This window comes from Dipodomys merriami, unplaced genomic scaffold (genome assembly GCF_024711535.1).
Source record: "Dipodomys merriami isolate MVZ:Mamm:240054 unplaced genomic scaffold, mDipMer1.0.p SCAF_63, whole genome shotgun sequence".
In the NCBI taxonomy this organism is placed as follows: domain Eukaryota; kingdom Metazoa; phylum Chordata; class Mammalia; order Rodentia; family Heteromyidae; genus Dipodomys; species Dipodomys merriami.
In genome coordinates this window covers 5,865,571-5,890,344 of record NW_027206213.1, presented here as the reverse complement: position 1 = coordinate 5,890,344, position 24,774 = coordinate 5,865,571, and the positions used below count along the sequence as shown (strand labels likewise).

The 24,774-nt window shown below is 37.6% G+C and overlaps 1 protein-coding gene across 2 annotated transcripts in view; it reads right to left on the bottom strand.

Annotated features, from left to right (window-relative positions):
- The window catches only part of LOC138815257 (WD repeat-containing and planar cell polarity effector protein fritz homolog), a 261,096-nt gene that overhangs the window by 168,162 nt on the left and 68,160 nt on the right, over positions 1 to 24,774 (bottom strand). For both annotated transcript variants that reach the window (XM_070004544.1, XM_070004543.1), the window contains exons 7-8: positions 3,756 to 3,870; positions 872 to 1,005 (exon numbers count right to left, since the gene is read on the bottom strand). In XM_070004544.1, coding sequence (XP_069860645.1) covers positions 872 to 1,005; positions 3,756 to 3,870 — 249 coding nt within the window. The remainder of the gene's footprint in view (positions 1 to 871; positions 1,006 to 3,755; positions 3,871 to 24,774) is intronic.

Below are 24,774 nucleotides of genomic sequence, written 5' to 3'. Positions count from 1 at the left end.
CAAAGTTAGGTTAAATACTAGTCTTCTAAAACCACACACAAATTACAAACCAGCAAGCTGATGTCTAAAAAATCTTTGCCCTTGCTATATAAACTCTAGGTATGGCATAAGTGTGCATCTTTTTTAAGAAAGCTGTATATCAGCTCTGTTCCCAGTGAACAGTGAACTGTCTCAAATCCACGTCACAGAGGCTGGATCAATCTTGCAAACACAAGTCATTGCTGAAAGGAGGCCTTGAACTGAAACAGCCTGGAAAATGTATTAGATACTCATCCTAGCAGAGAGTATGCCTTCCTAGCAGTTAAAATGTAATGTGGCAAAATTTAAACACATCATTTTAAATTAAAATCCTGCCTTAACAGATGTAAAGTCCCTGCCTAATACAAGGAAACAAATTACCTGGACTTAGTGAAGGAAGACATACATCTAAAAGAAATTTCTTTTTTGCATTTTCACCATTTATAGCTGGGAATAGGGGTGGGATTTCACTACTCTTTGTTTATTGCACTTTTTTTGAAAGAGCCTTCTTCCTTCTTTTGATTCTTGTGAAGTGGAAACCAGGGCTCCTAATAGGAAATGAGAATGGTTTTCTACAATTGGCAAAAAAAAAAATTGAAAAATGCTATTTGCCTCTGTTACCTGTCTTTGACTTTCATAACTACTATAAAAATTGCTCCAAATATGTCCCTGTTATAACTGAATAGTAAAAATGAAAACTTAGGATGGCCACCGTAGTAAATCAACCTTAATCCTGTAATTTTCAGTTTTCTGAAATCCAGATGTGTTCGAGAATAACAGTTATAACAGTAACTCATATGATACTCCAGTATATCTTAATTAGTAATATAACTATATACATTGAGAGCTGTACCTTATAATCCAAGGCCGAGAGTTTTTCCAGTCTTTTATTTACATCAGACAAATCCATCTTCTTTGTAAACTGAATGAAACATAGATTGTTTTGTGCCAAAAATGATAAGATGATGAAACTGTCTGTGAGAAGAGCTAAAAAAAAAAAAAAAAGATTTGATGTTACCAAGTTAGAATAAAATTGTGACGAATTAATAGGTTGTTTTCCACAGAAGTGTTAAAAAAAAAAAAAGCTGCTTTCAGAAGGTGAATTAATTCGAATCTGTAGTCCTTTAAATATGGTCATGATATTTTATAAAAGTATTAGGGATATCATGAATAAATAACAACCATCAAGTTAATCATACAGATTTACTTTTTGTTTTTGTTTGGTCTTCTTTTTGTTTCTGTGACTATTTTAATATAAATTGACATTTGGGAGCTACCACAATTAAGACATATGTGGAATCAAGGCTACAGAAGCATACAAGATGAGTACTTCATGCCGAAGTGCAAACATGAAAACAATACTTTCATTGTGCTTTCACTCTAATTCCATGTTTCTACACTATTAAGCCATCTGAGAGTAAAGTGATAAATGTTCTGTACCAATCTAAATTTTATTTCGATTCACCAATTTAATTTTTAACCAATGATCCTTCTTTTGACAGTATACAAGTCAAATGAAAAAAAGTATATTTTACTCCATTTATATATTACAGAAATTAATATTTAACAATGAAGATTGCCAAAGAATATTTCTATAGCCTTATTCATAAAGTATAAAGTGAATAGATAATATCATGGTTTACATGAAGGGCCATATGTGTTATGAAATTACTGATAAAACACATAATAGCTATTTGAGAAATTCACTGTTCCTAGCATAAAGAAATTGTTGAATGTCTTATACATTTTTCTTTATTTCCATGCCCCTGGCCGTGCAAGCAGTGACCAACAGTGGATCTGCACAATAACAGGGGAATTTGGAGAACTGCCAAGAAACCACATTGTTATCATGTCCCATGAGAGTGTATTATTTTGGGTACAAATAAAAGAAACAAGTGAAAAAAGATAATTCACACGAATAGCATTGGAAGTCTCATTTTAATTCTTATAGAGGAGCATCAAAATGACAAAGTCATCACAGTCACTATTTCATTTGTAATGTCAACAAAAGGTTCAATTCTTAGAATATGAAAATGGAACATCTTCCATAGGGAAGCTCCCTTAACATCATCCTCCTACATGGAAGGGGAAGTGGCATCCTGACAGTCCTAGCCCCGCTTGTTATTATCAGTAATGTTGCTAATTATAACCATCCTGCAGAGCACTTTTTTTAAGGTGCTGTGATTATGTCTGACTTACTCAGAGGCTGCTAGTGAGAGCACACGGTGGACAGGTCTCTTCACTCTCATTTCTGTCTTTCTACTATACTACATTTTCCTTTGTTCAATTTAAGATACTGACCAATTTCATTATTCCATATAATGGAATCTCTTTTTGGATCTTTTGCCTTAAACAGAAGGACAAAGTCTGAAAAATTCAGGAGTCCGCATAGTATAGCAGAAAGAAAATCGGTGTTGTAATCAGAACCTATGTTCAAATCTCAGCTCAGTCACTTTCCAGCTATAAAATTCTCGCTATGTTCCAATGTCATTCAGCTTCAGTTTCTTTAACTATAAAGATGGAAATAATTCTACTTTTTTTTTCTTGAAATAAACAACACAGGTAGTCTGGCATCAAGCATTGTGACTTTATGACTCAATAGTGGTTTTCCTATTCAGTGAATGACTTAAAATATTTTCTTATGTATTTTGTACCAATTATATACTATTTGTGTTTTCACTCAGTAGAGCCAGTATATCTGGAATTGATTTTCCTTATTTAGAAAAGTTTCAAATCTCTCAAAAGTCAGTAGTCATAGACTAGTAACAAAATATCTTCCTAAATAAGCTCTTATGCCATTTTACCAGGATCTGTGTTGACATATTTGTGTTATTAAAGAAATGAGGACCAGGTATTAAGTAGTATGCACCTATAAGCCCAGCTACCTTGTAACCACAGATGGGAGGATTTTAGGTCAATGCCAAACAGGGTAAAAAAGAAGTTAGCAAGACTTTATCTCAATAAGCAAGTCAGAAACAGTGGCTCCTGCCTGTGGTCCCAGCTACTGCAAAAAAATGGAAGGAGAAAGATCACAGTCCAAGATCATTAGATCTCCATACAAAATGTGTGATATCCTATCTGAAAAACAAGGCAAAAATGCCTGGAAGCATGGTCCAAGTGGTAGAATGCTTGCTCAACAAACATGAGGTCCTGAGTAAAAATCCCACTACCACCAAAAAGAATATTTTTTGGGGGGGGGGTCTGGTCGTGGGGCCTGAACTCTGGGCCTGGGCACTGTCCCTCAGCTCTTCAGCTCAAGGCTAGCATTCTACCACTTGAGCCACAGCACCACTTCTGGCTTTTTTTTTTCTGCTTATGTGGTACTGAGGAATTGAACCCAGGGCCTCATGCATGCAAAGCAAGCACTCTACCACTGAGCCACCTTCCCAGCCCAAAGAATATTATTAATAGTAATATTATTATTAAAGATATAATAGAGGAATGATCTTGAAAGAATAAAAACAAGCTTATTTTCAAAATATATTCACATTTTTAAAGAAAAGAGTAGAAAATACCCAGAATATGAGCCTAACACTTGGCAAGAAGAAAAAAAGACCTTGGTATTAAATATTAGTGGAAACTTATATTGGTCCCAGGGGTTGTAAGTACGCTATTACAAGCAATTACTTGTTGTGTTTGCAAGTCCCTAGTGTTAATAATTAGTCTACCTGTTGACACACTATTTCTCCTGCCCCACTGTTAATGTAGGCAATTGATTTGCACATGGGGGTAATTACCATCGCTGATGGTGTCTGAGCCGAGCTTCCCCACCAAGCTTCTATCAATCACCACTTTCTCCAGCTGCGGCCCAGAAAGGCTTAGGGACACAAGCACACCTGAACCAAAGAGGAGCTAAAACCAGGTAAAGAAGAAGGGAGAGGAAGATGTGGAAAATTAGAATCTCTTAAAAATTTCTCCAAATGTACAAGTGTAGACAAATATTTATACATGTATTTACACCATGAAATTATAAAGCTTCACTCCACTGAAAAACACCATGATTAAAAAGAGACAGGTGGCTAAATGATGCCATGTCCTAAGAGCATCGATTAGAGCTGTATGCAGAAAGCTAATTTAGTGTGTGTTTGTTAGAAACCTAATCTTCTAAATACTTAGAAAGTGCCTAGGCAGAAATGACTGCTTTGTTTTGCATTCAGAAAATGTGCTCTATTAAAATACTTTCAGAGATTATTATTTGTATCTGAAGCTAAAAGAACATTTCTAGAGGCTTGAATAATCATTGCTATACATTACATACAGAAGAGAAACCACCATTAGAATATAAACAGATAATGTTATATAAATGGAATTTAAGCCCTACTTCCAAAACTAAAGATCATGTCAGTCTAAAAATATTAAAATACATGTAAATTAAGGCAATTAAGTAAAAACACTTTAAATTCATAAACAACACAACCATAAGCAATGTCACAAGGAAAGATAAGCATCCAGGCTTTATCAATATCAGCATTCAAGCAGCCACCCAACAAAGGATGACTGGATACCACCATTACAATTTGTCATTGCTCCTTTCCATTTGTAGCAGCATAATTCATTCATCTCCAAATGTTTAAAACTTCTGCAAGGACTCTGCATATGTGTGTGCTTGTTATCTACGAGATTTTGAAATATCAACATTGGAAGAAATTGTTTCACCTTCAAGGCAACAGACTCAAAGCTGATGAATCATGGAATAACATATGGTATAAGAAGGAAAAAACCAATTGTCAGTAAACTAATCATGCACATGCTAGCCAAACCCAAAGACAACTATGATTTAAACAAAACAGGGGAAATCCCCACCCACCTGGGCATCAAGTCCCAGCTAGAGACAGTGATTTCATTCAAACCATTTGACATCCGTGAAAGATAAGCTTATCTAGGGACCAAAGTCCTAGAATGAAGGACCCTTATTCCCCCACCATCCAAGAGATTCCAGGTACATGAAGCAAAGAAACGGAAAGATCCCTTTGTCTATACTGCACGAGTCCTTGTCCTAATCCACAGAAACCTTACTTTTACTTAGTTTAATGGATTCATTCATTCCATATCAGTGCATTTACTGGCCTATGAAGTGGAGACAGGGAGGAAGGAGACTTCGTCATCTTTGAGTTCTGGAGACTAAAGTAAGACAAGATGCATTTGTTCTAGGAATGTCAAAATACTTTACAAATTAATTACACTACTGAGTTACATCCAGCCCTGAATCTTATCTTGAAGGCAAATGCTAATATACTATTCCAGTGGGAATTCCCTGCCAGCACCATAGCACATGGCCTTCACACTTAAAAGTTTTCCCTTCTCAGACAGGAAAGATTCTATGCTACCTTTCATGCCTAGTTATCTTCGTTTTTCTACCCTTTCTATTCTGTTCAAATCTCTCAAAAGTCTTTTTCTGTTTATCTACTAAATTTTACAGCTATACTCTTAATTGCTTCTTTTCGTAGTTAATAATAGTTCCTTACAGACATTGATTAAGCTGCATTATCTTTTCATCTTCAGTGCTTTGAAAAATGCCAGACACAGAGTAGGTGCTCAACACATGTTTACAGAAGGATCCTAACAAAGTCATCATAGGATTAGGAAATGTGGGGCATTTTCCTTCTACAATACTCCTTCAAGGGCACAGCAGACGAGCACTGCCAGTGATCAGGCCAATTGCCCCACGGGTAAGCTTTTCCAAGATGAGACCGTTAGAATCAATTTTTAATTTTTTCTCTTTTCCTCAATTTAAATAGCATTTAAAATGAATGTTGTGATAAAATAAATGGCTCAAAAATGAATCAATTTAAATAGCATTCATTTTTCATTCAACAACAACAAAATGAGTGTTGGTCTAAAATAAATGGCTCAAAGTGAATCAAATGTAATCCTTAAAATAGAATAAATATAGGTTATTAGTAGACATAGAAGCAAGTAAGTCTGAGGTAGTTCTGTTACTGGTCCTGTTAGAGGCTACATTCTCAGTGTACTGAGAAGACTGAGAGGTCGTAACTCTGGAATGTTTGGCTAAGGCTAAACCTGATTTCTAAGAACTTCCACTCTAGCCTGCTTTCAGTAGTGGCTCTTCAAATATTCAAAGATGGTTAAGAGCATGAACTGAAATCCACATTGGCCCTATCTCTTACTACTGTGTGACCCTGAGGGGGTTTATTTAACCTCTCTGTACCTTCATTTCCTCTTCTGAAAATAGACATGATAGTTATCAACTTCATAGGACCAGGATTAGTGTTTTGCAAACAACATTAAGTAATGCTTGTCACACAGTGTTCGCAATGACTGTCGTTCTACCATTCCTCCTAGGATGTGTACTCACAGTACTCTGCCTGGGGCTGGGATGTAGCTCAGTTGCAGAGCACTTACCCAGCCTCTCAAGGTCCCCTGCTACAGCAAACAATGACAACATATATCCTCATCTACTCAGGTTAGATCCAGTGTTAAGACACAGAACATCAGGGCTCCAGTTGAGTTGTAACCAATATCACAAAAGAACCCTCATCTCCTAACAGAAACTACCCTGTTTGTCAGCACGTGTTATGTTTAAAATTAGTTCTAAAAGGCTATTTTTGTGGAATGAAGAGGAAAGTGCAGCCTGAGGGAGCAGGTGAAAATGAAATTAATACTATTTAACAGATGGGAGTCAGGAGCAGTGGAAATGTGCATTCTGCCCATCAAGGGAAGTAGGACCAGTGACTTGGGTACCATGGAGCCTGTGCTCCAAAACATTTTTTTTTTTTTGGCCTGGGCGCTGTCCCTCAGCAATTCAGCTCAAGGCTAGCGCTCTACCACTTGAGCCATAGTACCACTTCCGGCTTTATTTTTTGCTTATGTAGTGCTGAGGAATCGAACCCAGGGCGGCCTCATGCATGCAAGGCAAGCACTCTACCACTGAGCCACCTTCTCAGCCCCATCCAAACATTTCTCATCCATTCACTGGCATTCACTCCATCATTCATCTCACTGTTCTGATTATAAAGATACAGCAGGGAACAAGGCGAGAGTGTCTCTGGCCTCTCAATCTTCATGGAGCATGCATTTGAACAAGGATATTAGCCAATTAAAGTGTCAAATAGGGGCTGGGTGCTGGTGGCTCACACCTGTAATCCTAGCTACTCCAGAGGATGAGATCTGAGGATCACAGTTCAAAGCCAGCCCAGGCAAGAAAGTCTGTGATATTCTTATCTCCAATTAACCACCAGAAAACCAGAGGTGGAGCTGTGGCTCAAAGTAACAGAGCATGAGCCTTGAGCAAAAAAGCTTAGGGACAGGACTCAGGTCCTGAGTTCAAGCCCCCAATTGACAATAAATAAATAAATAGCAACAAAATAAAATGTTAAATAGACGTAAAAATTATAGAGGAAACAAACACAGTAAGATAGAGATTTTAGGAGGATGCTATTTTAGGTAGGATGACTAATATATCAAAATGCCTCTTTGAGGAAATGGTACCTGAGCAAATAAAGAGAAGTGGTACACCACATAAACATCTGAGGAAAGGAAATCTGAAGCGGAGAGAACAGCAAATGCATATTCTTTCCGGTTGGATTGGGCCTGGGATGACTTAAGCAAAGCTGGGCCAGTACAACTGGAGGGAAGAGAGTTCAGGGATGTTCACAGAGGGTGAAGGCCAGAAGGAGTCAAGGGTGAGACTTCACAGGACCCTGCTGATGGAGAGCAATTGAGCTTTATGCTGGATGAAATTACAATCTGCATTTTAAAGGGAGAAAGGGCAAAAGGGGAAGCATAGGAGGCTCTTTTGAGGTCCTCACAAGAGAAGACAAATATTTGCAGACAGACTTAAGCTATACAATATCCAGTAGCACTTAATCTAAAACTTGGAAGTGGCACGTAAGAGAAAAACTCACAGTGTTTGGCCTGAGCAACCAGGTACTGATATAAATAATGCTAGAGAAGCAAATTTAGCTTATGGGTAATCAAGAGCTTGGTTTTGCTTAAGTTAAATTTAAGGTGTTTATGGAAATGCAAGTGGAAAAATCAAGTAGACAATTAGAAATAAATCTAAAGTATAATCAAGGATGGGAATGGGAGCCGTCAATATAAAGGAAGTATTTAAGGTCATAGAAGCACTCTTTAAAAATGAGTGGAAAAAGAGAGAAGTCCAAAGTCTAAGTTCTGGGGCCAACCTTTAGCAGTATTTAAAGACAGGGCTCTTTTTAGGATCAAAGTATGTCTACCATTTCAGATCTCAGTGCCCGTTACCAACTTTTGGAATATGAAGATACAAATAAATTAATAACCTAATTAATGCTGTAAAACAGCCTATGGGGGAGCATAAAGTTTCCAAGTACTGGTGCCAAAGATAATCCTGGACGTGGTACAGGAAATAACTTCAGTAAGGAAAAAAAGAGTTCTGAAACTCCAGGAAAAATATTCCAGCTCAAACAGGAAAGTGTTAGTCTTACCTGTTGTGTATGATGATGTGGTATAACAAGAAGTAAAAAGGACAAAAAGGCCCTATTCCTGGCAAGGGGTTGGAAGATTCTGGTAACTCAGAAAATGGAAAAGAGCAGGCTGAGTGGCAAAAGGAAGCAGCTGTGAAGTGAACAAGGAATGAAAGAGAACCTCAAAGAAGAATCAGTCAAAAGGTGAATAGGATTTCAACACTGTCCCAATTTGAATACTGTTCTTGGCACCTCTCCAGACTGGAACTATCCTTACTTTTGCTTTGGCACATCTCTTTCTGTTGCATTTACTTCTTCATCATTTTCTTCATCAAGTTTAGAACCCATAGAGATGAGTTTGTCCAGAAACTCAAAAAATGTTTCTTAGGATGATCGGCTAAGCTCTTCAATTTGGTTTCTCATCCTTCCTTGCCCCTTGTGGTACTGGGGACTGCAAATCTGTTACCCTTACAGTCTGCAGTAGACCGAATAATTAACAGGGTAAAATGATACTCGCACAAGAAAAACAATACTGTATTAGATGGCATTCATCAATCAAAATAAAATATAAATAACAACCAAAATATGAGTTTCATTTATTCAATAGGTGAAAACCTATATGAGACTTTACTAAAAGGAGCCAGCTACCTAAAATATCCAGCGCAGGCTCCTATCAAACCTGCCTGGGCCCTGCCCAGGAGCCACATACGACCAGCTTCTCTCTGTTAAGACAGTGCTAGGTCATTTAGGTAGAAGGTATATGAAGAGTGAAGAGGAAGCTGGGCACTAGTGTCTCACAATTATAATCTTAGCTACTCAGGAGGCTAAGATATGAGGATCGCAGTTTGAAGCTAGCTGGGGCAGAAAAGTCCCAATGAGACTCTTATCTCCAATTAACTACTCAAAAACTGGAAATGGTTTTGTGGCTCAAGTGTTGAGAGCATTAGCCTTGAGCAGAGAAAGGCTCAGGGATAACACCCAGGCCCCAAGTGCAAGCCCTGCAACTCCCCCTCCCCAAGTAGGAAATATTCAGAGCAGCAACTTAGACCTATGGAAAAAGATGTTCTGAGCCCTAAAATAAGGAGGAAAAAGGCCACAAAGAGGTGTTGAACATTAACTAAATGCACATTTGTCCAAAGGAAATATAATCTGTATGTTGAAGAGATATCTGTATTCCCACATTTATTGCAACACTGTTCATAACAGCCAAGAAATTAAAAACAAACCCTAAATATCCTTCAACTGATGAATGGAAAGAGTAAATTGCTACATGTACACTATCGAATACTATTTGCCCATAAAAGGGCATATAATTCTATTACAACATGGGTGGAACTAGAAATTATTAGGGTAAGTGAAATAAATTAGGCAGAGAGCAAGTATTGACATATGTGTGATCTCGTGAGATAGTGATCTCACAGAAATTGAGGGTAAAATAGTGGCCACCAGAGGTTGGCAAAGTAGGAGGAAGAGAGGGATGGAGAAGGGTTGATCAATGGATATTAAGGTATACGTGTTCATAGCATGACAACATATTCATATATAATGCAAACCTAATTATCAAAAAATGATATATATATATAAGAAAAAAGGAATATATCCAAAATTCAATAATGATTGTCAGTAAATAAGGAAAGAAGTGAATTATAGATTATATTCATATGGTCTTTTCATATTCCTCAAAATAAAAACATATTGCTTTCTTTAAATAAACTTTCATATTCTGCATGTGCATCACACACACACACACACACACACACACACACACACACACACACACACCAGCTTAGACACAGGTCGCTCATGCCTGTAATCCTAGCTACTCAATAGGCTGAGATCTGAGGATAGCAGTTCAAAGCCAGCCTATGCAGGAAAGTCTGAGAGTCTTATTTTCAATTAATCACAAAAAAAAACAGAAGTGGAGCTGTGGCTCAAATAGCAGAGCACTAGCATTGAGCAAAAAAAAAAAGCCCAGGAACATCACCCATGCCCATATTTGAGCCCCAGGACTGGAAAAACAAAACAAACAAAACACCAAAAACAATAAACGATGTGAGGAATCCATATACCATGTATATAGATGTATGGAGATATGATGATAGACAAGAACAGTAGACCAGATGTAAGATAAAGGAGTCTTAAATTTAGGGTTTTAGGAGTTTTTTTAGGTTTCAATTGGTCTTAAATTCTGAAACGGTATTATAAGTAATTATGGTGACAAACAATTTAATTAGTAAAGCTGGACAATGGGTGATAGGTTAAATCTACTGACAGCCAGACCAATCCCAAGAGATTATTAAGAGTTCCATGTGAGGGGCTGGGAAGGTGCCTGAGCAGTAGAGTGCTTGCCTCGCATGCATTAGGCCCTGGGTTCGATTCCTCAGCACCACATAAACAGAAAAGGCCGGAAGTGGCACTGTGGCTCAAGTGGTAGAGTGCTAGCCTTGAGCTGAAGAGCTCAGATACAATGCCCAAGCTTAGAGTTCAAGCCCCACTACCAACCAAAAAAAAAAAAAAAAGAATTCTGTGTGAGACAACAGTACTAAACACTACAAACTAGGGAAGCAACAAAGTATCGGGACACTTAATGAATTCTAGGGCTGGGAAGGTGGCTCAGTGGTAGAGCACTTGCCTTGCATGCATGAGACCCTGGGTTCGATTCCTCAGCACCACATAAGCAGCAAAAAAAAAGTGGTGCTGTGGCCCAAGTGGTAGAGCACTAGCCTTGAGCTGAAGAGATGAGGGACAGTACCCAGACCCAGAGTTCAGGCCCACAACCAGATCCAAAAAGAAAGAAAGGAAGGAAGGAAGGAAAGAAGGAAGGATATATGCCTTCCAATCTATATGACAAATTCTCAAAAAAACTCAAAACTACATAGTTAGATAACTTTACATTGAAGAATTCTATAATGAAGACTAGAATCCCTGATTATTTTAGCAGATAACCTACTAGAAAGGAGATAACACATTTTCTGTAATTCATTCTTTCATTCAGCAAACATTTATTGAGCATAAAGGGAAAAACCAAGCCTGATTAATCTATTAAAACAGAGGCAAAGTTGAATTAGTCAAGATAATAAAATAATAAATAGACTCACTATAAAGTAATTAACTTAAGGACAAGAAACAGGCAAGAGTTTTGGATACAAACATGTTAGCAGTTGGGTTTCCCAAAGCTCTGTGTGATGTTCTCCAATACAGAGCATATATGTGTCTAGAAATGTACCTGCCTGCTAAGTCTATTTCAGCTTAAGGAATCTCATTTTCTTATTCTCATTGTAAAACACATGATGTCACTTTAAACCTTTGTATTTATATTTAAAAACTGGTCATTCCTCAAGCAATATTTATATTCCTGGCCAAATTCAGGAAAGAGTAAGATTAAAAGATAAAGTTTACATTTATCAGTTGTTTTAAAATTAAAGGGGTAACAATGGTGAGAAATGAATAGGAAAATATATCTGATAATAGAATACTTCATTTTGTATTATATTTTAAGATGGACAGAAGGGTTTTTAAGACACTGAGTATAAATATTAGCACAATTAGTTCATAATAAGTATACTTAAAAATAAATAGCAATAGTTAATCCTTTAGTGATTTCCAGTCAGAAGAGTGAAGACTAACTGTCCTAAAATTAGTTAAAGCTAAAGGTCTGATTAGGAAAGCAGAGACCAACACAGGTCTAGTAAAAACATTTCTATACTCTCTATGCTTCTGCACAACTGGTATCCTTAACTTTGCTACTCAGCTGACTTCCATACAATATTCTATCTGGTTTTTCTTTCTGTCACCCTTCACTCTAAACTAATGATTTCCAACTACACTTGATTTGGGCCACTAGGACCAATGTCAATGTCTGAAGACATTGTGGTGATCACCACCTCTATGTATTAGCACCTCCACAGTCTTACCGGGTGTAAATAAGTTGCAGTGAAAGTGAAGGTGTTTCCCATGTCTGTATCAAGTAGTTTTGGGGGCTTTTCAAACTCCAATCAATGTCTTATTTACATAAAGAGAGGGTATTGTAGTAAGCTGCCCTCTTGTCATGGAGGACATGGGCAGGTGTGTCCAATGGAATGGAGGCAGTGAACAGTCCAGATCAAGACGGTGGAAGAAACCTGTTCTGTGTGTCTCCAACAACATCTCAGTGCTGTGACTGATGACTAAGTTATAAAAAGCCACAGGGCAAATCATAAAGCTACCTCAGTGTGGTAGAATGATCCTGTTAGAACATCTCCTTGCTTTTGTTCTAATTATCAGCCCTCTTATCTATAATCTAGCCTCTTGAGTAATTCATATATTAGGTAGGAATGCCCCAAGCAAAGAAGCTATGTATAGGATGCCAAATATATCTCATATTGCAAATTGATAAATTACATTTTGGTTAATAAATCAGTCCCTTCTGAGTTTGGCTAGTGTGAATGTTGTTAGTACAAGAAAATAAATAGAGATAACATAAAAGATAGATAAGTTTAATTAATCAGATATTTTCTGCCCAAGTCCATGATATACTGTGGAAGTGGAGATGAAATTTTAAGTTACATACTTACACAAGCAATACCATCATATTGTACTGCGGAAAAACTCAAGTGTGATATATACATAGTGACGTTATACAAAGGCAAGGCATGATAGAAAGAATGCAGAGATGTCAGTACTAGGTACATCCGAGATGAAAAGGGAGCTGGAGGGCATGAAATTAAATTCTTGCTGCATAAATAATTGATTTTTAGGAGAATCAACAGGATTTTTTAAAGTTTTTGAGTGTTATTTGGTTGTTTTCTTTTTTAAAATGTTATTGTCAAGGTGATGTACAGAGGGGTTACAGTTACATATGTAAGGTAGTGAGTACATTCCTTGTCAAACTGGTTGTCCCCTCCCACATTTTTCTCCCACTTTCCCTCCCCACCAACACCTTCCCCAAGTTGTACAGTTCATTTTCAACCTATTGTCTTTTGAGTTCCGCTGTTGCATTGGTTCACCCTTCATCCTTTGTCTCACCATTTTGTTGTTCCTGTTCCCTTCCCTAATTTAGATAACCGTTTATACAATACTCCAGGATACCAAAATCAAATACAGTGACAACAGGGAATAAACCATAGGAAAAAGATTTTTTAAAAAAAAAGCACACACAAAAAAGAAATCACATAGTACATTAAAAACAACAACAGAGAAAAACCTCTTGGCTCCATGTCTCAGAATTCAGTTCCCTTAGCATCATCATATGGGGCCTGAACTCTGGGCTTGCGCACTGTCCCTCAGCTCTTCAGCTCAAAGCTAGTGCCCTACCACTTGAGCCTAACACCACTTCCAGCTTTTTCTGCTTATGTGGTGCTGAGGAATTGAACCCACGGCTACATGCATGCAAGGCAAGCATGCTACCACTGAGCCACCTTCCCAGACCCAGATTTTTTTTTTTTTTGGTCGGTTGTGGGGCTTGAACTCTGGGCCTGGGCACTGTCCCTCAGCTCTTCAGCTCAAGGCAAGCGCTCTACCTCTTGAACCGCAGTGCCACTTCTGGTTTTCTGAGTGGTTTATTGGAGATAAGAGTCTCACAGATTTTCTTGCCCCGGCTGGCTTTGAACTGCGATCCTTTAATGAGTTTTTACCTTGCTCATGTAACTGTAACCCCTCTGTACAGTATTTTTACAATAAAAAATGTATTTTTTAAAAAAGAATCAACAGGATTGATTTTTTTAAACTTTTTGAGTGTTATTTGGTATTTTTCTATAAATCTTTTCAAAAATAAACAAAAATATCTGGCTACAAATATATTTCCTGTTTTACAGTTACAAAAAGATGAGAGAAAAGAACAAAACATGGAACACAGAAGCTGGGTGTGGTGGCATATACCTGTAATCCCTGCATTCAGGGAGATCTTGAATTGGAGGCCAGCCCGGGCTATCTAGTGAGACTCTGTCTCAAAAAAAAAAAAAAAAGATGAATAAATAAAAAGATGAGAGAAATGTGTCTGTGAACAGTCAGCATGCTGAAAATGCACTAGGGGTTCCTTCCTAAAAGGATCAAACACGACACCAAAACCAGGCCTCTTTTGTAAATACGTTTATAAATTTTTAACACTATCTGCATTAATGACATTTCCTTCTTTGTGCAGCTTCCTCATTTATTAAGAAGATTATAAAGTATAGTATATCCAAACCATGGATTATTATGCACCTATCAAAAATAAGATAGCTGTAGGCTGCTGACAGGTATGTTCCATGTTGCTATATGGAGCAACTTACAGAACAAGTATAGAATGGTTGCATTTATTTTAAAATGTGTGTTTATATACAAACACACAGTTGAATATTTGGAGGATATAAGCCAAACTACTGACTACAATTATACCTGGAAAGGGGAATACATTTGGGATAAGGAAAACACTTATTGTTTACTACTGTATCCACGGCCATTTTATCATTACCAGGAATTATCCTTATTTAAATTTTAAAACATTAAATGTGGAATAAGATCACAACTAAATCTTTTTTTTTTAGTTCCCTTGGCTTGAGATTGCCATTTCTAACTGCTTGCTTTTATCTAACATGATTCAAATTCATCAGTAAATTCTGCCAATTCTCTGTCTTCCCATTTATCCCAGGGCTACATGAAGTAAGTTTTAGATAGATTTCCTCATCCATTCTTCTTTACTAGGAATATAGTCAAGAGCTGACCTTTATACCTTCTAATTCTTCTCTGAAATCCCTATTAATGTAACACAAATGTAAAAGAATGGCTCCCAAAACACAATCCATAAAATATCTTAAAATGTTCTAAAGCATACAGAAAATTAATAGACACCTTTTAAAGACTGACAACAGCACTTCCTGAGTTGATTTAAATATCTACATATATCTACATGTACACACACACACACACACACACACACACACACACACACACACACACACACACACACACACACACACACACACACACACAGTCTTCTACCTGAATATACCTTCTGAAATTAGCAGTGAGGTATATTATGGTATGTTGAAGAATAATTTCTAAGCAGTAGTAATGCTATCAATACTTCTCCTGAGACCAAGGAGATTCCCAGATGAAAGGTTGGGAGCCATATAGTATTTTGTATATAATATCATATCTGATCAGTATAGTAATTACCTCTTTTCATTTCATGGTCAGTTGTTAAGTATTTTATCTACTAGTCATATAGTTTCATTTTCCTAAAAAACATAGAATACATTACAATTTGGCAAAAGTACTGTGTTGTCTCTATCAGTTATACTGGCAAATATATAATACAATACTCTCAACTATCATGGAGTAACTGAGCTCCTACACTTAATCCAAAATAGTAGATATGTTCCTTGCATTGGACATATTCCAATTATGCTTTTAACACAAACTTGTAAATTTTAGATAAGTTACTTTTTACATAAAAAAGAATCAATATACAAATATAGTGGGCTGAAAGCCTCCCCAATACAATTTTAACCTCTACTTTGTTAAACACATGAAAATCAACAAGGAAGGAATTACTCAGATTTTGAACTGATATTGCTTTGTTCATATTTACTGATGAATATAAATGAGACAAATTCATAGTCTTGATCTGGCTTTTTCTGTAGCAAAACTTTAAGGCTTTGAAAACATAAATATGAATGCAAAGGTAAAGCTAGAAAGGAATTTCTTTAGAGAAATATTTTAAATTGAAAACAAAAGAGAAGAAAGAACCATTTATGAAGAAAGCATTATTTAATGATACAATAGATTACTATAAAGATAAAAAATTTTCTGTTAGCCATGCTCCAAAACTGGGTTAATATTTTATTGTATTCAGAAGTAATTAATGAATCAGTAGATTATTAAGGGCCATTGAGCTCTGGATTAAAGTTGTTAAATTAACAATGTATTTGTTTCTTTTTCCTGGGAAGGAGTGAAACTTTTGGCAAAGAAAAGTAATTATCAGGATTATGACAATAATCACACTAGCTGAACTTAAAATTAAGAGTCCTCAGGTACAATGTGTGGTGTGGCAAACACAGGTACACATGATCTTACAAATTTCTGAGTAAGAGTTCCTTCAAGAAAAGCTAAACCAGAATATATTACCTGACAGAGGCCACTTCCCTGGGCAGCTACTAGTCAGTAACTGAGAATGCTGAGTCCTGCACTAAGCCAATTCTATCCAACAGTGGACTCCTCTAAGGAACATTTGCAATAGCAAACATTTTCTCAGCATCATGCTATAGCATTAAGCTCTTTTATGCAATCTTCCTTTCCTTCCCTCTCTTTTCACACATATCAGACCATCATTACCACTGGAAGGCTCTACCCTCTGACTCCTACTCACTAAGATCTTTCACACATACCCCCATAAACCTCTTGAATGGTGGGTACCATACTTGTGTGTGCTTCTCAGAAGATCAAACTGGAATTCTAAAGAATGTACAGGCTGGGAAGGTGGTTCAGTGGTAAAGTGCTTGCCTCACACGCATGAGGCCCTGGGTTTGATTCCTCAGCACCACATAAACAGAAAAGCCAGTAGTGGTGCTGTGGCTCAAGTGGTAGAGCATTTGCCTTGAGCAGAAGAGCTGAGGAACAACACCCAGGCCCAGAACTCAAGCCCTACAACCACCAACAACAAAAAAGGAATGCGTGAGGCTGGGAAGGTGGCTCAGTGGTAGAGTGCTTGCCTTGCATGCCTGAGGCCCTGGGTTTGATTCCTCAGCACCACATAAGCAAAAAGAAAAAAAGCCGGAAGTGGCGCTGTGGCTCAAGTGGTAGAGTGCTAGCCTTGGGCTGAAGAGCTGAGGGACAGCGCCCAGGCCCAGAGTTTAGGCCCCACGATTGGGCCCTCCCCAAAAAAAGGAATGCACATATAATTGTTAAGATGTCAAAGAATTGTCAAGGTGATTTACAGAAGGATTTCAGTTACATAAGTAAAGTAATGAGTACATATCTCTTTTTTTGTTGTTGTTTCTTTGAAATCAATGTAATTTATTCAGCCAGGTATAGAGAAACACTGTTTCGTGGAAACAGATGAGTCCCAGTAGGACATGGGAGCTTTGGCACATTTTCCCATTGAGCTGTTCTCAGGCCCTTTAGCTCACTGTACCAAAGGTGTCACCATTTAAACCACCAGAAGAATGATATGTAAAGGACAATCTGCAATGACAAACACCAAATAAATCTGATGATAAGACAATAAGACAATTACTGTGTATTCCTTTCAGAATGTACTTTAAAAACACCCTTTTAAGTAAATGAGCATAAATTATGTATTTTGTTTCTGTTTTTGCTGTGCCAGTGATTGAATCCAAGATCAAGGCATATACTAGGCAAGAGCTTTACTACTGAACTTAAGTTATACACTAACCAAAATCCAGTTGTCCCAGGAATTTAAAGTTAAAACATTTGTTCATGGCTATGAAAGATAATGGAAATTTCAAATAGAGCCAGTTCTTATGTGGGAGTAAATTTGACAATTCTTTTATGCTCCTAAAAAAGAAAAGGCAAAGGCAAGAAATAAATTTATTGACAAATGAATAGGCTAATGCTATCCTTCCATCATAAATGCTTTTCCTCAAATTGAATAATGTTTTACAGCTCAAGTTTTGTTTCATTTATGGGCCAGACTCCTATTCCAATAGCTCCCTTTATTCTTTTTTTTTTTTTTTTGGTCAGTAGCAGGGCTCAAACTCAGGGCCTGCGCACTGTCCCTGTGGTTTTTTGCTCAAGACTGGCACTCTACTCTTTTTTTTTTTTTATTGTGAAAATACTGTACAGAGGGGTTACAATTACATGGGCAAGAAAATAAGTACATTTCTTGTCAACCTTGTTACCCCTTCCCTCAATTTTCTCCTACTTTCCCTCTCCTCAACAAGTTGTACAGATCATTTCCAACATATTGTCTTGTGCATATCACTGTTGTGTTGGGTCCCTCCTTGTCCTTTTATCTCCCCCATAGTCTCTTGACAAAAATAACTACTTTAAACCCTCTTAGTGATTTCTTCTCTATCTCTATCATTTCTAAATAACAAGCTGTGCTTGTTAGGAATACATTTGTGTGTGTAATAGAAACCTTGGGAGGGGGGGGACAAAAACTTCCTTAATTGAATAAACTTGGTTTTCTCAAATAACAAGTCTAGAGGGAAGCAGTGCACATTTGGTAAGGCAGTAACTCCCATGCTATCATCCAAATCCAGGCACCTATCCTTCCCTTCTCTACTGGTGTATTTTTCTTTCTTTCTTTTTTCCCCTCACCAATAGTTTCAGCAATCAATTCCCCCCTTACCCTGCATTTATTTCCTCCTTTCTACTGGACCATGCTCACTGCCATGCCAACATCTGTTATTTTTCCAGTGTAGAAAAAGAAAAATATTAAAACCCTCTATGGATACCTCCTCTCAGTTTCCTTCATAACCTTCACCTTTTGTTACATTGTAACCTTACATCTTCTCTTTCCATTTTATCTTAAATACTTCCAATCAGGCTTCTACCTGAGCCACTGCTTGCAACTGCTTTTGTTCCAGTCACCAATGACCAGCACAATACTCCTGCCTATGGTCAATCACTAACTCTATGTGAAAAATACTCCTGCCTATGGTCAATCACTAACTCTATGTGAAAAGTGCATGACAGGCAAATTTAGTGAGAACTGTTATGACTGAAATTGTTCTTGCCTAAATGCAAAATCAAATTATAAATTCTATCATGCAACAGAATAGGATTTCCAGACTTGAAGGCACTAAGCACATTGAAGTATGGAAGAGAGGTGGCTAGATTGAAAGAATTCATAATGAATTTGAGGGAAGTTTTAAGTCTAGTTTGCAGAAGTTTGAAGACCTCATTGTCTTCTAACTTTATATGTGTTGTTGGAAAATCTGATGTGATTCTCATTCTCAAGCCTTTGTATTCATTTTGATATGCTTTTTCCCCTTTTACTCTAAATGTTTTATTGATCTCTCTCTCTCTCTCTCTCTCTCTCTCTCTCTCTCTCTCTCTCTCTCTCTCTCTCTCTCTCTCTCTCTCTCTCTCTCTCTGTCTGTCTCTCTGTCTCTCTCTGTCTCTCTGTCTCTCTCTCTCTCGTCGGTTGTGGGGCTTGAACTCTGGGCCTGGGCACTGGCCCTGAGCTCTTCAGCTCAAGGCAAGTGTTCTACCACTTGGGCCACACCGCCACTTCCAGTTTCCTGGTGGTTAACTGGAGATAAGAGTCTCATGGACCCTCCAGCCTAGGCTGGCTTTGATCCACAATCCTCAGATTTCGGCCTACTGAGTAGCTAGGATTATAGGTGTGAGCCACTGGCACCCAGATGGATGATCTTTCCTTATCACTGGCTTTCTAAAATTTGTAAGACATGCCTTTTCTAAAATTTCCCAAATATAACTAGTTGTCTTTTTTTTAAGTCATTGGGTCCTTTCAAACTGGAAATAAACATCTTCAAGTTCAAAGAAATTTTGTCCTGTTATTTCCGTGCTATTCTCTTTTTCTTTCTGCCTCTCTCTCTGTGTTCTTAGTAAAATACTAAACTTTTTGATCTGATATTCTACTTTACTTCAGTCACCTATAGGTCCTTATTAGAGCCTTTTGATATTCTGTTACACATCAGAGGGATGCTTCAACTCTTTAAATATTTCTATAAGTTTTTTTCTATTGCGCTACCATACTCTTTCAAAGTGGTTGGTAATACTTTTTGTTGTTGTTTTGCACAACAACTTAGAGCCTGCACATACTAGATTCTTAATGTGCAACAGTTCTTTTCCTTTTTCCTGATAAGTGTGTGTGTGTGTGTGTGTGTGTGTGTGTGTGTGTGTGTGTGTGTGTGTGTGTGTGTGTGTGTGTGTTCTACTACGTAATCTACTGTTTGAACCATGTCTCTGGTTATTTTTTTTTGTCCAGTCCAGCCTGGACCACTATCTGTTCGGATAATCTTAAAAACTTTTTGTTTTACAGCTGCATAGATCAACTAGACTTAACAGACATTTACCGAACATTTCACCCAGCAGCATCAGAATACACGTTCTTCTCAGCAGCACATGGAACATTTTCTAAAATACACCACATTTTAGGCCACAAAGCAAACTTGTCTAAATTCAGAAACATTGAAGTTATACCTTGCATTCTCTCTGACCACAAGGGAACAAAATTAGAACTCAACACCAAAAGCCACCAAAGAAAGTCCGGTATCACATGGAGGCTGAACAACACACTGCTGAATCATGAGTGGGTCATGGAAGAGATTAGAAAGGAAATTCAAATGTTCATGCTATTCAACAAAAATGAACACACAAATTACCAGCTCCTCTGGGACACAGCAAAGGCAGTACTCAGAGGCAAGTTTATAGCTCTGAGCTCCTACATCAACAAATTGGAGAGATCTGAAACTAACAATTTAATGACACATCTAAATCTCCTTGAAAAAGAGCAGCAAGATAAACCCCAATCCAGTAGACGGAAAGAAATAATCAAAATTAAATCAGAATTAAATGAATTAGAATCCAAAAAAACTGTAGAAAGAATCAACAAAACAAAGAGTTGGTTCTTCGAAAAACTTAACAAAATTGACAGACCCTTAGCAAACCTTATCAGAAAAAGGAGAGAACACACCCAAATTAATAAACTCAGAGATGAGAATGGAAACATCACCACGGAAACAACCAAGATTCAGAACATTATAAGGGAATACTTCTCAAAACTTTATGCTAATAAGTTTGAGAACTTGACAGAAATGGACCTTTTCCTAGCAAATATTGACATGCCAAAACTAAACCAAGATGAGTTAAACCAGCTTAACAGGCCCATATCAAGCATTGAAATAGAAACAGCAATAAGAGACCTCCCAGCGGACCAGATGGTTTTACAGCGGAATTTTACAAGGCCTTCAAAGCAGAGCTCACACCAATACTGCTCCAACTCTTCAATGAAATTGAAAGAGAAAGCTCACTACCGAACACATTCTATGAAGCCTTCATAACCCTCATCCCAAAACCAGGCAGGGACTCATCAAAGAAAGAGAACTATAGACCCATTTCTTTGATGAACATTGATGCAAAACTTCTCAACAAAATTTTGGCCAATCGACTTCAACAATTCATCCAAAAAATCATACACCATGATCAAACAGGATTCATTTCAGGGATGCAAAGCTGGTTCAATATACGCAAATCAATTAATATTATTCATCACATCAACAGGAGCAAGAATAAGAACCACATGGTTATCTCAATAGATGCAGAAAAAGCATTTGACAAGATCCAACACCCCTTTATGATGAAGGTTCTGGAAAAATTAGGAATCCATGGAACATTCCTCAATACAATAAAGGCTGTATATGACAAACCTACAGCCAGCATTATACTCAATGGTGAAAAACTAAAGCCATTTCCTCTTAACTCAGGAACAAGACAAGGATGCCCACTCTCTCCACTTCTCTTCAATCTAGTATTAGAATGCCTAGCTACAGCAATAAGACAAGATGCAGACATAAAGGGGATCCAAATAGGGAAAGAAGAAATAAAACTCTCCCTCTTTGCAGATGACATGACCTTGTATTTAAAGAATCCCATAGACTCCACTCCCAAATTACTCAAGCTGATTCAAAACTTTGGCAAAGTAGCAGGGTATAAAATTAACCCCCCAAAAATCAATGGCTTTTCTATATGCCAACAATGAGAAAAGTGTGGCTGAAATTAGGAAAGCAACTCCATTTGTAATAGCCCCACAAAAAATAAAATACCTAGGAATTAACTTAACCAAAGAAGTGAAGGAACTCTATGATGAAAACTTTAAAATCTTGAAAAAGGAAATCAACACAGAACTTAAAAAATGGCAAAACCTCCCATGCTCCTGGATTGGCAAGATTAACATCGTGAAAATGGCAATACTTCCCAAGGCTATCTACAAATTCAATGCGATACCTATCAAAATTCCACCCTCATTCTTCAAGGAAATAGAAGAGGCAATCCAAAAATTCATATGGAACAATAAAAGACCCCGAATAGCAAAAACGCTCCTCAACGGAAAGAACACTGCTGGAGGAATATCAATACCAAATTTCAAACTCTACTATAAAGCCATAGTAATCAAAACAGCTTGGTATTGGCATAAGAACAGACCTCAGGACCAATGGAATAGAATTGAAAACCCAGAAATGAACCTACAGACCTATAGCCATCTAATCTTCGATAAGGGAGCTAAAACAATAGAATGGAAGAAAGACAGCCTCTTCAGTAAATGGTGCTGGCAAAATTGGTTAACTACATGTAGAAAACTAAAGCTAGATCCTTATATATCACCCTGCACCAGAATCAACTCCAAATGGATCAAAGACCTTGAACTCAAAGCAGACACTCTGAAAACATTACAGGATGGAATAGGAGAAACCCTAGGTCTCCTTGGCTCAGGCCGAAATTTTCTGAATAGAGACCCGGAAGCACAACAAATCAAAGAAAGGTTGGACAAATGGGATTGCATAAGATTGCAGAGCTTCTGCAGGGCAAATGACATAGCTAGCAAGATCAACAGAAAGCCCACGGATTGGGAGAAGATCTTTACTAGCTATACAACGGACAAGGGTCTCATATCTAAAATATACTTGGAACTCAAAAAATTAAACCACCCAACAACAAATCCTCAAAGAAACAACTGCCCAATAAATAAGTGGGTGAAAGACTTAAAGAGAAGCTTCTCTGAAGAAGAAAGGATGGCCAATAGACACATGAAGAAATGTTCAATATCCCTAGCCATAAAAGAAATGCAAATCAAAACAACATTGAGATATCACCTCACTCCAGTTAGAACAGCAAAAATCAAGAACTCTAACAACAACAGATGCTGGAGGGGATGTGGACAGAAAGGAACCTTACTTCATTGTTGGTGGGAATGTAAACTTGTTAACCACTTTGGAAAGCAGTATGGAGGTTCCTCAAAAGACTTCACATAGATCTCCCCTATGATCCAGCAATCCCACTTTTGGGCATTTACCCAAATGTTTACAAACAAGACCACACTAAAGCTACCAGCACAACTATGTTTATTGCAGCATTATTTACCATAGCTAAGATATGGAACCAACCCAGATGCCCCTCAGTAGATGAATGGATCAAGAAAATGTGGTATATATACACAATGGAATTCTATGCCTCCATCAGAAAGAATGACATTTCCCCATTTGTTAGGAAATGGAAAGGTTTGGAAAAAATTATATTAAGTGAAGTAAGCCAGGCCCAAAGAAACATAGGTCCCATGGTTTCCCTTATTTGCAATATCTAGTATAGGTATGAGTCAAGCGGAAAAGGTCAGATAATGTGATGTTAGGAAAATGAACCCTTAAATATGTATTTTAATGTTTTCGTTTCTTTCATGCATGTGTTTCTAACGCATTTATAAGATTATTTCTTTGTTGCTTTGTATGTCCCTCCCCCACAGTGTAACCCCCGCTTTCACTATATTTGATGTCAGTATAACATGTGGAGGAGATGGGGACAAACAAGTCGTTTAAGGATTCAGGTGGACCTGTTGCAACAATGAGAAGTACAAAATGTCATGTCAAAACCAGCTTTACAATGTCGGTGTGGGGGGGGGGGGAGGGGGGTATAATTGGGTGGGGGGAGGGGGGAGGCTGGGAAGGGAGGTGAAGGGTAAACAAAGGAGGAGGCTGCAATGCTTGGTAAGAATTGTATGCATTATCCTGCCCATGTAATTGTAGCCCCTCTGTACAGTATGTTCTCAAATAAAATAAAATTAAATTTAAAAAAAAAAACAAGATAAAATTTAAAAAAAAAACTTTTTGTTTTAGTTGGCTTTGAACTAGTTGGCTTTGTAGCTAAAGAAAACCACAAGGGCTGGGTGGTAGAGCACTTGCCTTCCAAGCATAAGGCCCTGGGTTCGATTCCTCAGCACCACATAAGCAGAAAAAGCTAGAAGTGGCTCTGTGGCTCCAGTAGAGCGTTAGCCTTGAGCTGAAGAGCTAAGGGACAGCGCCCAGGCTCAGATTCAGGGCCCATGACCTACAAGAAAAAAAGAAAATAAAAAGAAAGAAAGAAAAAAGAAGAACTATTTTTTGAAAGTACTTAGTACTAAAGTACTAAGCTGTTACATGCTGGCTAAATTTCAATGGTCCCAAAGGGATCCTAGACAGTTATGCATTTATTTATTGTAATAGTAAAATCAGCTCAAATCTTCAGCACTTGTCTTAAAATAGGTCACAAAAGGCCATCAAATGGAGAAATCTTCTCAGGTGACTTTTCTTGCCTTAATTATCTTAAACAGATGACATAAAGACAATCAATCTTTGGTGACATGTTTCCCTTATAACCAGGGTGTCCTCTTTCCTTTTACGTGCCCAAATTATGTCTTTCTTTCCAAGTGCAACTTCAA